Raw genomic sequence first — 19,387 nt, forward strand, 5'->3', positions numbered from 1 at the left:
TCATCTATGCCAGTACTTCTAAACTATTTTCGCGCATCAAGCAGGCCCAAGTGCTAGTTTCCGACAAGTTCAGATTAATTATATTATACTTTTACTCATCACTTTTTCTTCAAATCTTAATGCGAGTTCACGCTATTTAAAATTTTATGTGATTACAAATGTTGTGAAACCTTCTTAAGCTCTTTCAAGTTAAACGATAAATTCGGAAAACGCATGATAAATCATAAGTAAAAAGTAAAAAATTTCTGTTGCGTTGTACTCATTCTTAATTGATTCGATAATTGAGGATTTGGTGAAATTGGGAAGATGGAAAGTCCACTATGGGAAGCAGCATAATAAAACCATCCCCACGCTGTCCCTATGCCAAAGACCCTATGTCACGCCTACGACTAGCCACGTTCTCATTTTATGTCGGATTCTTTCCCCCTATGTATTTGTTGTTGATATTTATTGCTTCCACGATCTCTATGTCATTTGTTCACCAACCAAAAATAAAAACAAAAAATCTTTGCAGAATCAAGGGTCGTTTATTTCACGGAAAGTTTACGGTCCTCAAAACATTTTCGGGATTTTTTTTATATTTGGATCACTCACAATGAATTGACGGAAATTTTTTATAAATAGGCAAGATTTCTCTCCTACAAGCCTCTCTATCCATTTATTATACAGGGATAACGGGCTCCATAGATGTGTTCCTAATTTTAACGTGTCAATACATGCACGATCTGCATCCTCAATTGCCAATCATATCTTTTTCTTTCTTAATGGCAGGGAATAGTCTCTTAGTATTTTATGTCCGAGAAATTTTAAGGTCCGGACGATGTCTCGAATGAAGCAGTTTAAAATTTTGCTTAGACATGAAGGAAAAATTTATGTTTAAACTCAGAAAAATAAGTCTTTTTTGAAAGTGAAACATTATTTTTCAATATATGACATTATCTTTAATCTTTTGGATAAGAGTGTATCATATTCATGTGTTTGTACTCAACAATATGAAAGTGATGCGTCACCGATATGTAGCGTCATTAATTTTTTCAAAACGTTGATAGATTTTATATATTGATGAACGTTTATTAATTTTCGGCCGAATAAAGCTTTCAATAAACTTAACGGGGATAGAGCCTAATCCTCAAATTTTAATCTAAACATAGGGTTATTAGTATAGTCTCATTTTGGGGAATTACTGAGTGGTGTATATATTGTGAAATTTTTTCTTTTTTCCTTGTAGGGTTCGGTCCTTAGTCTGTATCGTTTAAGAGAGTAGATAGACAAAGAGAATATGCAGCTAGAACCTGCGGTAACAACATGGAGTAATTAATTTTTGCTCAGAAAAGTAGAGCTAGGACTGGACATTTTGGATCAGTTGTCACCAAGAGGTTGACGAGGGTTTTATATCAATCTGACAGACTCCAGTTACTCCTGAATAATTTTTTCTGATTTTGTTTTTGGTTTTTTTGATATTTTATTTCCTATTAAAATATTTATGTGGTGGGGGTGTGCGCAATCATCTGTACAGCTCTACACGTACACATACTGATCATCATTGCATGCAAACAATTATGGCAGTATGTATAAGACCCTGAAATTCCGCAAGTTAAAAGGAAACTACTGTCATTGGTTCTGTCGCAGATTTTTCTTTTTCTTTATATATACATATATATATATACACACACACATATAGAGAGGGAGAGAGTTTATTTTTGGCACTTATCTTCTTCTAACAGGCTTCTGTCCAGTCTAAAACAATTTGCCGCTTCGTCAGGGGACAGATTCAGAAAATGCTGTGAACCCTAATTTTTCAAGAATGGAAGTTGTGTGACACTTGAAAAATTATCGTGAGTATTTATCTCACCTTATCTTAGTTATTATATATTTGAAGAAAGAAAAGTACCCGAAAAGCATCAATAAAGTTTTTGGCAACTGAGATAATTTTTAGGCTACATTTAGATAGGATAAAATCGGATAGAATAGGAAATGAAATTTAGAGATTTTGTCATATTTTATCCACTGTTTGATAAATCATAACATTAAAGCATGATATGTTCATATCCTATCATGTTCGCTATTTTGTATTTAAGACATCGATGTAAATGACTCTGAAATGTACAAATGGAGACTATAAAAATCTCTCACGACTCACTGCCAAATCTAATAATATTGAGAAAATATAGTCATTTATCTTTGCAACCGTGAAATGTTTTACTTTCGTTAAACTTCAACATAAATCACAAAGTCATTGAGGAAAATAATTTTTGATTCACTTTCTGCTTTCATAACTTTTGATATGAACCAAAAAGCTAAGAAGGAGAAGAAGTTTCGACTCTCTCGTAGTTTTCGTATAATTTTATCGTGAACTAAAAAACTATACACGAGTCATTAAATTTCAACATGAACTATAGATATAAAGGAGAAGGAGATAGAGATGCTAGTTATTTTTTTTAAATTTCGTTGTCCCTCATTTTTCAAGAATTAGAAAGATTATTTTCAAGTTTGAATACAGTCACTTAAAATCCGGTTTCTTCCATTTCATTTTTTTACTTATTTTTTAATGTCGAATCACCTTTTGACATTACTTTTAGGCTGTTCCATCATTTCGTAGTAAATATTTTATTATAATCCACTGTATTATCATACTAAAACTATGTAATGATATAGATACTAGTCGTATATATAAACTATATGTTATAAAGTAGAAAGAAATTAAATATATATAATTAAATAAAACGAAAATTATTAATGTTTTTTTTTTATTTTGAGTTTTCTTTTTAGCATTTGAATACCAATATAATTTAATTTAATTTTAAAGTTATTATTCTAGAATTTTATTATTTACGAATTTTACTATTTAAAAAATAATATTTAAATCATAAATAAAAGAAATCTTATCCACCTTTATCCCACCTTTATCCCACCTTCTCGCATGGGATAATTTTATCTATACTATATTACCCTTTTATCCTACTTTATCATATCTTGGGTGGGAACCAAACACAGAATTTCTGAATTTTATCCCAACCACAAAATGTAGCCTTGGCTCTTAAACGTTTACTATTGGCATGTTGAATGTCTCGCATAATGTCATCAGTGTTTATGGATCGTCTTAGTGTTTTTTTCATTTTATCTTAAGAGTAAAATACTCATTTTCATACAGCTCTATAGATTGCCCTAGGACTACACCTGTTTGGAAAAGGCAATTTTTTTTTCAAAAGCAGTTGGAAATGGAGATAACATTTTAAGTTTTAAAAGTTACGAATGACTCCCCTTTGAACATATTTCAGAATAATATTGCGTAAATAGATTACTCTGTAAGAAAGTTGCCTTTGCTAATTCAGATTTTGTTCTCTTTATAATATGTACTTTTGAATACTGCATTCGTTTATTTAGAATTCATTTATCAGCACCATGCATAACTTTTTCAATAATCAGGAATTAATTCCAAGTTGATATTACCTACAGTAACCTTATCATTGTAATGAAAATATTTGCAATTATCAAAGCAAATGTGTACTTGTAAGGTATGGGTAAGTATTTGGTTTAGGAAAAAATGTCCAAAAAGTCATAAATATTTTAATCATGTTAATTTAATTCTAAATTTTTTGTATTTATGTCAATTGAGTTTATTTGATTGCTTTTGATGAAAAATTACTTATATTAATGTCAATCATCTTACGTAAGATTAATATTTTTTATTTAGAAAAGTCTTGGCAAATGATGACTTTACCTTTTCCTTTTTCTTTCCTTCCTCGCCCATACTTTACTTCCGCGTCACATTCCTGGACCCTGATAAAATGATCAACGTCACGGCGCACGATAAAAAGATCCACACGTAATCAACACCGCATCCGACTGAAAATCGCACTGATCTATGAAAGAAAAACGATCTGTTTCATTAAGGAACCGCTGATACATGCAGGGTTCCAGGTTAGGGTTTCCCCTCCTCTTTTTCAGACCTCTTTTCGCGCTAGGGTTAGCTGCTAGGGTTCGTCTTTGTGGAAGATAGTACGCGAATCCATCAAGAACAAAAGCACAGAGAAAAGCAAGAGAGAGAGACGTCACTGATATGCTGGGAAACGGGTATAATTGTAGAGGGACAGGGAGCTACGGCTACTGCAACTCTTCTATCAAGAAGCTAGAGGCTTTTTTTCTTCTCTGACCTAACTTTACGTCATTTCCATCAACAGTTTTTCATGAAATCCAATAAAGTTGAAGCTCCAAAAAGAAATTTACAAGAACAATAATAATAATAATAATAACTATGACCCCCCATCATGTCAATCCCACTCTTTGGTGGTACTTTTGCATGGTTAAACTGGATTATTTTCAAATCTTCAGTTCATCTATTGTCAATTTGTAAAGTTAATCCACTTTTTCAATGGCTTGTTAGTTAGTTCTTGTTTGAATATGTGATGTATGCAGTTGTGGGTTTGCCCTGTTTATCACAAAAAGTAAAAAAACTTAGGCGGATAAGGGTCCATCAAAAAGGTGATCACTAAGTAATAATTAGCATAATCACGAGTGGTTCTATGCAAAAAAAAAAAAAAACATAATCGTGAGTGCGTGGCATAATTAAACGGGGTTGGCATTAGCAACTTTAGTGATTACAACGCTCCAAGTGTCCAACTGGACTGGGGACAAAGAAGGAGGACACTGCAAACAGGAAAGACTTACAAACACGGGTATATATAGGGATGTGATCTGCGTATAAGTAATTTGTGGAACCTAACGTGTCTGGCATTGTTCTTTGTCCAAAAAATGACTGACAGAAAGAAAGAGGCTGGTGGTGGCAAAGGACGAATCTGGTAGGGAGGGGTTAATAATCAAAATCGATCATCCTTAAACATATCCATAGACATTAGTCTTTCTCGACCCTTGATTTATCTCGTCTCTCCTTTGCCTTGTAAAAAAAAGACAATGGTTGCCAAATTTAAACTTGCAATAACGTGTATATGTAATACAAAAATGCTTTCCTAACAGATCTGTCGGGAAAGTTGCAATATCAACCATAGATCCACGCATCATCATCATTGATTGAAAAATCGTGTGATCAGAAATAACTAACAATACTATCAGACAAATTGAGTCCTATTCAATATACCTAAGCTCGCTTGCTTGTGCGTAGGTTGAGCCTTACACGAGAAACACTAGGACGTAATCATAGTCTGTTGTAAGGAAAGTGTATTAACGTTGGTCCACAAAATGAACATATGAAATCGAAGGCCAAAAGGAAATACAAAATGGTCGGAGCTTTGTTCTGAACTTGTTCAAGATAGGGTGCGGCTGGATCGTACGCCAAACTGTTGCGATACTCCCCAAGTCTGCAACATACGGTGTTTGTTGTCGAATGAAACTCATCTCTCTCAACACTTGATAGGAATCCATGAGCATCGGAGAACGGTAGCAAGTCCACTTCCACATCAAGTTTAATAAGAAAGCCCCCGACCCACTTGGTCAACATTACTCGAGCAGAAGTCACCGACTTGGTTGAGTTGCCGCACTGCTCAGACTGGTTACAAAACCCCTCCATACATGGTTGCATTAGGCAGTGCACGCCAAATGCGGAGCTTTGTCAAATAGAACGATGTCGCCTGCATAGAGAAGATGAGTCACCTCTGAGTCACGGAGACCTGCCTTGAGCCCTCAGCTGAGATTGCTTTGTTTATCACAGAGATTAGAGAATCAACTGATCAAGAACCCTTTTTTAGCGTTCCTAAGAACGTGGAAGACAGCCATCATGTTAGGAAGATGGTCAATCATGATTAATCGAAGCGTGGCAAAAAAGATTACCTGATAAGGAAAAACATTCGATTGAGATCACTAATAATAGCAAGCTAATCACTAAAAGTAAAAGATCTATTTGGAACAACCCCTCTTCATTAATGCTCCATTATTCAAATGCGTTGGGTAGGGAATGGCCATCCATATAGAATGTAAGTTTTATGAAAAATGACGAATGATTGGGAGAATGAATTGTTAGGATTTGGCGGACAACTATAATAAAATAGAGCTTAAAATCGAGAAAGACAAATCGAGACATAAGGCTTATTCTGATTCATCTTTAAATTTGAGTTACATTCAGTAGATGATTTTACTATGATTAACACCTCACGCCTCTCCGTTACTCATTCCAATTACCGGTAAAAGAGATAATATATGATAATATTGTTCATGAATCCAAATTTAAAGTGTCAATAAAATATAAATATAAATTATAAAAATGCTTTAGTAGTTCTGCATAACATCACTTAATTGAAAGTGACAGTGAGATTAAGAGTCAGATAAGACTATGTAGCTTTTGTCAGACGAATCTTGGGTTTGATTATCATTACATTATGATGATGATGATAAACTACTGGAAGCCATATGATGTCATTGACAGTTGGAAAAGCAATATGGGGGGAACTGTTCATTTGTGCTTTCTTTGGGGTTCAAGGAGGCAATTACTTCTTTATTAGTGGGGTTGGAAACGTGATGGTGATCATAACGACATGCAACTTCTTGTTCTCTGAAAGAGGGGCCACTCCCTTTTGACGGTAGTTCTATTTGGCTGATCTAAAATCCTTAATTATAATAAGAGGTTTCCCATAAAGTAAATAGTTAATCAGTCAAGTGGTGTTAGGATTCAGCGTACGATCGCAACGTAGAAAAATATAGCGAAAAAAAGAAATCAAGACACGAAATGTTATCTTGATTCACCCTTAAATTAGGGTTACGTCCAACAAAAAATCCTATTATAATTAGTATCTCGCACTTTTCGTCGCATCATTCAATTACAAGCGAAAAATGTAAGCGATCTGCCCTAGGAACTATAACATTAGTTGTGATTTAAGTTGTGTCGAAAAACGATATTCACTATATTTTGGTAGTCATAATGTGTTACTAGAGACCGCTTATGACTTGTGAGTCAAAAAGGATTTTGAGCACACTGCTAATATTTAGTAAACCTACGTGGTCGTATACAATAGCGAACTGAATTCATATTTTCTCTACGCCTTGATCTACTTAAGAATTAGATTTTAATTTATTCTCATATTCTAAATATTTACGCGATTGTGCATGTTATGAGATAACGATTAAACGCACAATTGGAGATAGACGATTTGGCGAGGCTCGAATCGCCCGCCCTGCTTCTTTTGTTACATGTAAATATTAAGGGTATATATAGCCAATTATAACCCTTTGATACAGTGGAAAAAACCCCGGAGACGCCTCATAGTATTAAGAAGGTTTTATTCTGAAGGAGAAAAAAAATAGAGAATCGTTCTCTATTTTTAGATTTTTGAGAGAGTTTCAAAGGTCAAAGGCATTCAAGCCGGATGAGCTCCAAGATCCGCAAGCTAACACTTGGATAGTTGGAGACTTCGGTTCGTGTGTGTGGATACCGATAGAGGCGCAACACTTGGGGTGCTAATCCAGACACAACCGATTGTCAATTTATTTTCGATCCACAAAATGTACGTCTTCAACTCTTATTGATTTCAATATACGCATGGACCCTGTTTAGGGTTTCGATTTATAAATATATTCTGTTGCGTTTTGACAATTCCGAAACCTCTTTAAAAAATAATATATATAACAGTAGTTATTCATGAGACCAAACCTAAACTACTAATGAAAAATTACGGGGCTTAAATTGTAAAAATCTTTTAGGGTCAAGAGGCGCCGCCCCCTCAAGACCCTCGCCGGGGCTACTCTCCCGGATCCCCGCTCGCTAAGCAAGATCCACGTGCTTTCCTATCATAGGGAAGTATGAATCACACCCCAACAAGTGGGTGGATTGTCGTGTGTGAATGAAATAGTTACCAAAATTGGAACACGTACCTCTATCCCTATACTGGCTAATTATAGCATCTCACGTTTACGTAATGTAAATTTTTTCTTGCAAGTTAACGAGTGCTCTGAAGACAATTTATGAGCAACCGACAAAGAAGATTTTGTAGTTTTTAAGTGCCGATTGTCCTCGTATTATTCACGATAATGCTTTTAGATTAGATTATTCCAAATTAAGTAAATGTATCGATGGCACTCTTTAACAGGTTCCATTAGCGATTTAGAGATATTGAGAGACAAATGCGAACCTCTCTCCTTGTGTCTTTCTTGAAGAAGCAATGTCGTTTTGAGCAAATTATAATTATCAAACTCGAGTTAAAGTGATTGAACGGCCAGTAGAAGAAAGAAACAAGTGACTTCAATCATATAATTCAAATGGGACAATAAAATTATGCCAAACATGAAAGTAATGTTCACAAAATTAAGCACCTTGATTTTTCGTCAAGTTTAATCTTTTTAAAATTAGCATTAGACCTATTAAATAGGTAAGTCTGGACATGCTCGGGCACAAATCTTTAGTGGTAGTGCACACTACACAGGCTCGTTTAGGCTGGAACTTGCGGACCTCGGCACGTGGCCCATTTTGGGTAGGCCCGACACTCCCATCAGCGAATGGCCGTTCCACTCTTTTCTCGCCACGTGGCCGATGGGGGCCACTTTTCAAGAGATTTCAAAGTCCCCTCCTTCCTCTCTCTCTCTCTCCCTCTCCCCTCTCCCGTTACCTCTTTTGTTTGATGATCCCCACTTGTCTTCATCATCTTCAGAGGGCACACAATCCTCTCTCTCTCTAGCTTCGTCAAAAGCAAAATTAAGGTAGTCTTCACAAAAAAGAGCATGCATAACCAAAATTTTCAGCTCATTTTCGGGCCTCAGGCTTCAAATTGACATCTTAACCCGATTTTTCGTCTCCATTTCATTGATGTCAATTGATGGAGATTATCGGAGAATTGACATCCCAGCACATTCCTATTGATGTTTGTAAATTTTAATTATCAAGGTTGAATTATCGATGTCACGTAATTACTCATCTTTCAAATAAACATATGACTGGGATATATCTAATATATTGAACCTTATATGCTTTAATCGACTTCATTATGATATTTTAATTACTTATCAAAAAGATATGATTGATGAAAAAGTGAATGGATTCAAGCCCTTCCTCTATTTACATCTTCCCATTTGCACGTCTCTTCCCTCTCGTATTTCTCGTAGTTCTTCCTCTATTTACATCTCACATAACTTGTTTACCAGTTTTATACTGATCTTACCCTATTACCTAGGGCAAACTTATGTAGGAACATTCTCACGATACATACTAAAGAGAAAACACGAATATAAATTTAGCCCAATCTTGAGATGACGCTTGTCAATAAGCTTGAGATGGCGCTTGTCAATCTGTGTGCTCATAATCTATGTATCGATGTTATCCCTCATTCGACTTGTCACCATGTTTATCTCTTCCATCAATAATAATGCTAATGATCCTATTTCTAAGAGTGACCCCAACTTGGCAAACTTTACACCACTTCATTGTCCCCTAGCAACGAATATTTCAAGATGGTGGGGCTTAGGGTATATACTCTTTTCCCCCCTTGGGTCGTCTTTGCACCACATAAACGAAGGCAAGCAACATCTAAATATATATATTCCATCAAATCAAAGCTGAAAACTCCTCATATATTCCTCTTTCAAATTATAGAATTTCTGCCCCCTCGAATTCTTTCACCAAAACATGACACCACTATCACTTAGCCATAGACAAGAATTGATGTTTGTCGATCCGCTTTGATCACAATTCTCTCTCTTTTTTTTTTGGGACAAATAAAAGGAGGGTTTTGCTTTTCTTGCATGGGATCAGAGAGCTTTATCTTCTATGCCATTGGTGGCAATTTGCACTGTTCTCTCCACACGATTCCCTCATTGACATGGTCGATTGTTCACTGAGCAAAACGAATCAACCTAGTGGGAAAACCAAAACTTTATTATTTAGAGCAAGATTATTTCAGAGACGGATCAATATGTGGAACGAAGATGAGAGGCAAGATGTGGCGCGATAAGGATAGATTTTTCTTAATTGGGTGGTCAGATAAACCTTATTTGGCGTTTAGCCACAGGAAGATGCTGTAAACTAACAAGATAACTTGCAGAACAACATACTGAACAGGAGTTTACGCTTGCAAATTGTTAACTGATCACAAAGCCAAAACATGAAACCCTAATTTAGACACATCTTGATCAAACAAGAAGAACACACGCTTACATTTATATTTATAGGATATCTTTTACTTGAGGGTAAATACGCAAAGGGGGTTTGTGGCATGCACATGGATAGTCTTTTGGGGGGTTCCAATTTGTCGAATTTATGATGCTTTTTTTGGCCGACAATATCTCGCTTTGTATTGCCCAATCCATGCCGCCACAAATGGAGATCTACTGTTGCAAGGCGCGACTTGTCGCTAGAATTTATCTCTCGACATGTTCGAGGTTCTCTCTCTCTCTCTCTCTCCTCTCTAGGGTTTCTGTGTGTGTGTGTGTGTGTGTGTGTGTTTGTGTGATGTTATCCTCGTCGTTTTGCATGAGATGAACATGCGTTCAGTCGTAGAAGCTTGTTGATCTTTCGTAGTATATGACTCGTGATGGTTGTAGAGCCTGATATTTCAGGCAAGAGATGTTTCAATGCTGAGCTTTTCATGCGCTTGAGAAAGGCAAGGAAGAAGCAATGCCGTTGCATGACATAATCCCTTACCATCTTGATTTGATTATAACTCTCACTACCCATTGCACATGGTTGTTTGGACAATTTACTCTATGAATTAGGGGTGAGCATGATTCCAAAGTAAAATCAATAATCGGAGAACTGAACTAGTAGAAACTGAATAGGTTTCAGATTCCAAGATATCCGAGGAAGGTTTTATGTTCTAAAAACTGAAGAATCGGATGCGACGGGTAGATTTTAGATTCCAGTTGGAACCTGAAAGAAACTTGAAACCGTTGGCCCTAGTATGTATATTCAGTTATCATTTTTCTCTATCCTTAAGCTTGATGCCATTTTCTGGGATCTGTTGGAAAACTATAGAACATACAAGAGAATTTTCCCAGAAAAGAAATATTTGGAGGAGTGAGACCCGGTTGATTCTCTTTTTGGCCTTCATGCCATTGAGCTCTTCGCTTTTTCTTTAATTGCTTTAAAGAAGCCAATGATTACCCAATGATAATCGTCATTAGTCCCCAGTAAGTATGATATAATTGTTCGACTCGAACGGCCTGTGTAACTTCAAACTGAAGTAACTTGCTGATGAAAACAGACATTTTTCTTAAAAACTAGGGTTGGACTTGATTCGCTCCTCGACCCCAATTTTGGCTCAAGTGTCCTGAAGGGATCAAGATCACCCCCGTTCACAAATTGGACCACAGCAGTTGTTAGGCCATGTTTTCCAGTAGAAGCGCCGAGGAGAGGGAAAATATAGCACCAGGAATATGAGAACCAAAATGCATTTCAGCTTTGAGAAACGAGAAATGAAAACCACTTCGTTTCCTTAAATTTCAAAACATAGAAAGCTGCTTAAAGTTTAATCAAAGATGCAAGCCCTCGTTGTATTTATCCCTAGTGGTTAAGGCACCAAATCTTTCACGAAAAACGAATGATCTAAAAAATATTTTTTGAAATATAATCACGTTTATCATTTAAAATACTTAATCAATGAAAAAAAATTTCATTATCAATAACAAATTAAGTCTAAATATTTTCTAGACAACGAAAAAAAAAATTTCGTTAATCCATTTTCGTAAATTATATAAGGAGTCATTTATAGCAAAAATATTCTCTCAATTATTCATTTTTCGCGAAACAAATGAAATCTAAGAAACATACGCTTTGCATCTATTTTTCTTCCTTGCCAAATTGCCAAATTTCTTCCTTGCCAAATTGCCAAAAAAGGAGCTAGTGTGGTATGCAACCGATCTTCATTTTTAGCCATCAGATCATACGGACTCAAATGAGGCCCCAACTATTGGATGGTTTAGATGTAGAATTGGCTCTCACGCCCCGGTTGCGTAATCAAACATCCAGATCCAAGCAAATGAAATCCAAATCGTCAAAAAAACTGAAGGAGACTACTGTTCTGAGCAGTATCCCAAAATCTTCTCATTTAGAATGGAACGCTACCTGAAAACTTCAGTGACAAACAAACATTTATCGGATAAAATGGGGATGAATTTTTTCTTTGAAAATAAAAAAGCATAACCACAGTTGCTTGCGTAGAAGAATGATGCCTCATCCGATAAATTTACATTGCCACCGGATCGACATTGAAAAACTCTAGCTTGAGCAGTCAGATGTCATTATCTCTTCAACTTCTTGGATTTCTTCCCATTCTTGTTACCCAAGTATCTTTCAATTTCTTCCTCGCCATCATCTCCTCCTGCCTTTCTTCTCCTCTTACCGCCACTTTCTCTAATTTTCTGCAGAGTCCAAGAACTGTGAACTCAGCATCATCTCTATCTAAAAAAGGATATGCCATGGAGGCTTCACTTAATATTTAACTCTATTCCGACCATATATATATAAATATATATTTAACTCTGCTAAAGGAAGGGATTTACCAAAAATTGCCCAAACCACTGGTGTATACTTAGAAATGCTAATCATCACTATGTCATTTTGGATACGGTTTTACCTAATACAAAAAATCTGTCCACTCATAGCATATGAAAAGAAACAATCTTTTTTACGACATTGAGGGTCCTAGGCCTCTTGGAGCATCCGACTCACACCATCAGATCACACCTATCTCCCCCTCACGCAACCGGGCAATTACTGTGGCAAGAGGCTCCTGGGTGGCCCACCAAAGTTTCTCTGTTGACAATCAAACCCGTCAACACGTTTCCTAATGTTTAGATTTGTGTTGTGGTTTACTCAGCTTAAAACTGGAGTTAATTCGACACGAATACTTCACTAAAGCATTAATGTGCAGTTCTGCCGAATATGTCCCAGGAACCACATGCACGCATGCATGAAGATATAAAGAGAAAGAGGGATACCATCTGTGATATTCTTTTGGCCTCGGTAGCACGTTCCAACAATAGCAATACTTCCTCCTCTTGAGCAGGAAACTCGGGTAACTTTTTACCTGATGCACATCTTTCAATTAGTCTAATGAAAAGGCAGAAAACTTCAAAAAAAATTTAGAGATAAAGATATGTCTCCCTCACCAATCAACTTTTCTATTTGTAAATACCACTCCAACTCATACTGGTTCACTAGCGAGATAGCAACACCAGATCGTCCTGCTCGAGCAGTTCTTCCCACTCGATGTATATAATCCTGTCACAAAAAGTCAATCAGAAAAGCACGAAGAATAGAGAAAATGCAGAACCATGCAGCCACTTTACTCCATCAGCCAATGCAAAAACACAAAATCCGAGGTCCATAAAGCTCGACATAAACGATTTACGTGAGTTCCGTCCCTGAGGTATCATACCATTTACAGTCAAAGATGGTGTCCTGGAAAGGCAGTGGCTCGTGAAATAGCTAGCTAATCAAGCCTAGATAGGAAGTGTCAAGGTGCCACCTCTGGGCATTAGCTGCCAAAGCTGCAGATTCTGATTGCTCTGGTTTATGCTACTTTAGTCTACTTTATTATTACTTTGTTTCTCTAACTGGGTTTAAACTCCGTGGATATAAATATCAACATGTCCATCTTGTCAAGGTGGCACAAAAAAGAAATTGGCCAAGTAGGTGTACAAAAACTAGAAGTCTAAAACCACCAAAAGCAGCTCAAAGCCTTACCTTAGAAGATGATGGGATGTCATAATTGATAACCATGTCCACTGCTGGGATATCAAGTCCTCTACTTGCAACATCAGTGCAGATCAAAATATTGCATTCTCGTGCTTTAAACTTATTCAAAGCTCCAAGTCTCTTAGACTGCCATGAAAAATTGGATGGCCAAAGATCAGCACACACCTTCAAAATGCAGTTTGCTACGAACTGATAAAAATGTGCTGTGAGAGAGAGAGAGAGAGAGAGAGAGAGAGATTATGCCTGGCTCATTTGACCACTGATTGGAATTGCCCTTAGTCCTAGATTTCGAAGAATTAAGGATAAAAGTTGAGTTGAATCACATGTTCGAGTAAAAACCATTGTCGTACTTTCAGCCATCACAGTGAGAATATAGACAAGATAGCAATCCTGCACAATTGCGAACAAAATGTTTAGTGGGAGGAATCAAATCAACAGAACACAGAAAACCTACGTCAACAGTTTCACTTTAAAGTACCAACAATATCTTGAAGCGTTAAATGCATTTAACCTAGAGTGTTACTCTGCATAAATAAATTAGAGCTAGATCTTTAATTTATAAAGCTTTCCTTGAATGACCCCACATTACTGCAACTACAACTACAACCACAACAAAAATGAACAAGCCTTTTCCCAGTAAGTGGGTTGGTGCCACATAAATTCTTTTGAGTGATCACATTCTTTCTTTTGTCATATCCCTCGTAATACAACTTTAAAGTATTAATCCATGTCTTTTTATGATGTTTGGCACATTCTCACAATATAACACATGCAGCTATTGGATGCACCATCAAGACTAGCTTCATTGTATACACAAGCAGTAGCAAGGGTGGCAGGCATGCTCAATACTATTGCAAGCATCTCACGCAAATTGCCTACAGTTTAAAGGACAAGACCTTGTACTTGGCAGGAACAAAGCGATACTGCTGCTTCAGTGTATCAACAGTGGAATATTTAGATGCAGCTTCAATCTGAAAGTAAAAAATAAATTTGCACATTTGCACGATTAGAATAGTGCAATAACAGTATCTAGATGTTAATAATACAGATTTTAAAGATATTGGAATTGCTAAAACCATACCTTCACAGGGTTCCTCAAACAAGCCCTTTGTAGCTTCTTAACCTGAACATTAAACGCATACATAAGTTGACACTCCAAGCGGGCCCCATTAAGCTGTTATCTTCTAAACTAAAAGAACTGAAACTCTCTTTTGAGTAGGAACCAAGTGGATACCCAACCATCATATCAGCCAATTTTTAACATACTAAGTAGAAGTTGCAATGGCTTGGTCGAGAAACACAAGACGCCAACGGTATTATAGAACTTTGAAAGTAACGATCACCGTGTTTCACCTAACTCTATGACCTACATAAGGCCCCATTAATGTCACTCAAGCCACATAAGTTGATAACAAAACAGAGAAAAAGAAAAAGTTAAATCCGTCTCAGAGCTTAAGAAAAGGGTAAATTGCCTTACTAAGGGTGTTTTAACTCAATGCTTACAGTTCCTTCAACAAAAATCTAACGAGCTTAGAAAGATTCACGCCATGGAAATGTTACTTCAACTAACTTCTTTTAATGATAAAACAAGAATTCCTATTAAATGGCACCATGGAATTGCCAAGCTATATCTACTTCAAGACATCTTTAAATACCTTTTTTGTCATAGTGGCAGAAAATAGATATGTCCTCCTTTCACGCGGTATAGCATTCAGAATTTCATCAATGGACTTCTCAAAATCCTCATTCAGCAACCTGTCCGCCTCATCTAAGACCTGTTTGAAGAGCAGATGTTGCATCACTATTAGTACCAGCATTAACAAGTAGTGATCACGTTGCAATCTAGAATGACTGCAAATCATCAAGGACAGTAAAATGCTTGTCGAGTTAGTTTAAGACCTCAAAACTCCCCTTCCTTGAGGATTTCTGGTTGGAATTTTGTGTAAGGATCTAAGTACACCCTAAATATTAAACACGCTTCGCTTATTCAGCAATCCATAAGTACACGATCACGTCAAACCTCTCGACTTATAATTTCTGGCAACATACCACCTTTAATAAGTCCCATTACCTATTCTCTCAAACGATCACGTCCAAACTCTCTCAACAGTGCACTAGGCACAATCTTCCATGACTTCCAAGAAGCATGATATAACAGCATGAAATATAACCTAGTCCCAATTTTTAATAAGTCCCATTACCTATTCTCTCTAACGCTCATGTCCAAACTCTCTCAACAGTGCACTAGGCACAATCTTTCACGACTTCTAAGAAGTATGATATAACAGCATGAAATATAACCTAGTCCCAATTTTGAAACAGAGAAAACTTCAGGCAAAATTTTTTAATCCTTGGTTTGATATGACTAAATTTATGGAATATTTCCATGCAAGCATCGGACATACAGAACGATATTAACCTAAATCATAGACTCTTTTACACGGCTCGCTCTGTATGAATTGCCTACCAAATATTTCAAAGGGCGAAGAGAAAACCCTTTGGTGTTGGACAAATGATCAAGAAGACGTCCTGGCGTTCCCACCTGTCCAAGAGAAGACATAAAAAGATAATAAGTACCAACAGGAGACTTAATAGACATATCTTGATAAATTTACCGAATAGCATGTTAGTTCAGTGACTACACAAACAAAATCAAGAACAGAGATGAAAGGCAAGTATTGATGGAATATAGCACTCAGCAAGCTGTTATAGATGATGCATCTTAGAAGAGATTAACATACAAAAAGCTTAAGTACAATAGCCACAACGTTTAATAAAATGCCCAAAGGCATCAAGAAAGACTTTCAAACTATCTACCAAATGTTCAGGGTGAGCTTAGAATTTCAACTTCTATAGTTAAGCTCAACCAAAGGTTAAGTTCAACCAACAGGCAAATAACAGCAAGTGGTTGATATATTCTGAAAAGAAGGGAAGTGCCAATCCGAGACAACTCATGTCCACTAGTTCAGTTATGTAACCCTAAATATCAAAGACAAATTAAGCAGTCTACTGAAACGGATACTTGAGAGATGAAGTTCTAATCAGTGAGCACTTACAACAATATGAGGGCGCTTTGCAAGGGCAATTGCCTGTTGCACCATGTCAACTCCACCAACAAGCTGCAAAAGGAAGCAGCATCAAGAAAATATTCTTTTCAGTCAAGGGCAAAGGCAGAATTGCAGTCTGGAACTTTCATCAAACAACTGCAGAACACGTCCCTCCAAGGTGAAAGGACAAAAAAGAGAAATACTTGCAGAATTGCTAGAAGATAGGCAAAGTTCAATCACCAACTGAATCTACTTCAATCTACTTCTGACATTGGAATCACAGATGCTAACACCAAGACACAATTCAAATGAGGGGATAAAACACACTAGGTGCAAATCAGTTCATTATTACCTTTTGTTAGTCACATTACATTCTTAAAAGGAGACTTTCAGTTTCTAAAAGAATATAATCTGTCACAAATACCAAAAGATGTAGATTTGGGCAGCTGACATACAAATTGACGAAAAGGACTGATTGCAATGAATGCAAGAAGTTCACCAGTATGGATCAAACAAAAAAGCAAAGCAAATACATATAAAAGGGCCTGTCTATTCCACATCAAAAGGTTTGTACCAGCAACAAGGCAACTATTCAAACTACTAAACAGGAAAGGGGATCTTAACCACGAACACCACATTTCATTGCAAAATCAGAGTATTGTGCCCATGATACAGAAATATATTTTCGCGACGCTTGAAATGTTATTAGTCAGCAAAAAGCTTACCACAGCACATCTGACTCCGATGCCAGATCCTAAAGCTTCAAATTGTTCAGCAATCTGAATTGCTAGTTCCCTAGGAAATAGCAAAAGCCATATACAAATACAAATAAAAAAAGGAAAACAAATAGATTATCCACTAATTACTGTAAGACACATGGCGATGCCATAGTGTCAGCTTATAGCCAAATAAAGTGAAGTAGCTCCAACCTCGTAGGAGAGAGCACACAAGCAAAGAAGGCTTGCGGAGAGTCCAATAGAGCTTGCAGTATAGGAAGAGCAAATGCCCCCGTTTTGCCAGATCCTGTCTGTGCAAGACCGATCATATCTTTTCCTATCGAACAAATAACCAAGAAGCAAAGGGAAATCAATTTGTCTATAGCGTCTATATATAATCAGAGTAACTTCAGTCTAGTTAACACTGATCACCAAAAAACGCAATAGGGACCAGTCAATAAGGAGCCATTACACCAAGCTAAGACAAACATTTCGTATGGCATCCACCTTCATTTAATCCAGAGCACTGTTGTCTCGCCTAAAGCGACACGATCAAAAATTTCTTGCTCTGAACTAGTTATAATCTACCAAAAGCATGCGAACCAGACACCTTTAAGTGCACAGTCCACCCAATATCATTATCAAGCTTTCACGTAACCTAGAGAATCTAAGCAAGGCCTGGTCCTTCTAAAGAAAATTAAGCAGATTCTAAGTAAGTACCGGCTCATCACTCGTGTGGAACAAGGATTGAAACAATTCGACAATCTTGCATCCTCGCTCATATTCTAGCATCGAGGCAACCGACCAAACGACACAACACGGTTCGCATATCGAAACCGATCCCAAAAAGCGGATATTGATAAAGAAAAGGCACCTTCGAGAGCATGAGGAAGGGCTTCAACTTGGATCTTCGTCGGATTCTTCCATCCCAAAGTCTCGCAAGCCTCCAACAGCTGCTCGCATATGCCCAGCTCCTTGAAAGTCTTCACTTCTTCCTTCTCTTCGGTCATACTATCACTCCTTCGCTGAGCTCGGACTCGAAGATGACCAAAATTCTAGAACTTGCTCAAAGCAATTGAAGAGAGAGAGAGAGAGAGAGAGAGAGAGAGAGAGAGAGAGAGAGAGAAGCTTCTCAATTCACTTCCGGCTTGTGATCAATGGCAGTACGGCCGCCAGCCGGGGTTGGGGGGAGGGGGGAGGTGGGGGACCAAAGAGAGCGGCCGGAGCTGGTGGCGCGTGAAGTAACGTGGAGGCTGACGACGCGTCCTCTCGAGGGTTTAGGGTTTTGCTTTGCCGTTTGGCGTTTCCCCTCGCCACGAACTGTTTTGATAAAAGATACTCAGTGGGCGGGTTCGCGCTAACCCGAATTAAAAGCCCAGGCCCAATTGACTGGCCCGAGTCTGGTTCAAATCGGGTCTAATTGGGCATGTCCAAGCCCGTCTAGCACAGTGTGCATGCTTGGACGGGCCGGGCTTAGAGCTGAGGCCGGAGACGCAGAACCATTTGGCTGTCTCCAAGCCCATAAGCAAACATGCTTTGCGAGAAAAGTATTTTTATTTATGGGATCTCGCGTCTCTCCAATTTTTTTTTTTTTTAATTCAGAGCTGAACAGTTTCCAGTAATTGATCGAGTAGAGAATCTCCATAGGCATGCGGTTATGCTGGTAAAGAGATTGGGAGTGGAAATGCTACTATGATAGGTGCGGAGTTCGACTTCCGCACTTTGCAAAGAGACAGAGCAAAAATCGGAGAGATGAGAATTATAAATAGGACAGAAAGTTAAACAAAAACACAGTGAAACGTGCCTATACGATGAATTTTCAGGGCTGAAACGATTGTAAACTATTTCCTCAGGTTTGCCGGACCACGGTGCTTTGCAAAGTTACGGTTGTTTTCTCGCGTGCTATAGAATTTGTTGTGTTGGGCTTTTCTATTAGATTATGTCTATGCGAACGCTCTAAAAAGGCATTAGTTCGTATGATAGTATCTCCTAAT

The 19,387-nt window shown here is 37.4% G+C and overlaps 1 protein-coding gene across 2 annotated transcripts; it reads right to left on the reverse strand.

Annotated features, from left to right (window-relative positions):
* Positions 1-11,913: 11,913 nt before the first annotated feature.
* Positions 11,914-18,562, reverse strand: LOC115742852 (DEAD-box ATP-dependent RNA helicase 10). 2 transcript variants are annotated; one of them, XM_030677358.2, is made up of 14 exons: positions 18,506-18,562; positions 18,268-18,471; positions 17,607-17,730; positions 17,403-17,472; positions 16,687-16,749; positions 16,098-16,172; positions 15,286-15,405; positions 14,712-14,753; positions 14,527-14,601; positions 13,874-14,020; positions 13,619-13,756; positions 13,042-13,153; positions 12,871-12,959; positions 11,914-12,291 (listed from the first exon to the last, which is right to left on the reverse strand). In XM_030677358.2, exons 2-14 carry the CDS (start codon positions 18,401-18,403, stop codon positions 12,172-12,174), a joined length of 1,311 nt encoding a protein of 436 aa, XP_030533218.1. In that variant the 5' UTR covers positions 18,404-18,471; positions 18,506-18,562; the 3' UTR covers positions 11,914-12,171. The 2 variants fall into 2 exon arrangements, with proteins under 2 accessions (XP_030533218.1, XP_048141490.1); XM_048285533.1 differs by having other exon boundaries at positions 18,268-18,560.
* Between the last annotated feature and the right edge of the window lie 825 nt (positions 18,563-19,387).

Source organism: Rhodamnia argentea, chromosome 9, assembly GCF_020921035.1.
Source record: "Rhodamnia argentea isolate NSW1041297 chromosome 9, ASM2092103v1, whole genome shotgun sequence".
NCBI lineage: Eukaryota > Viridiplantae > Streptophyta > Magnoliopsida > Myrtales > Myrtaceae > Rhodamnia > Rhodamnia argentea.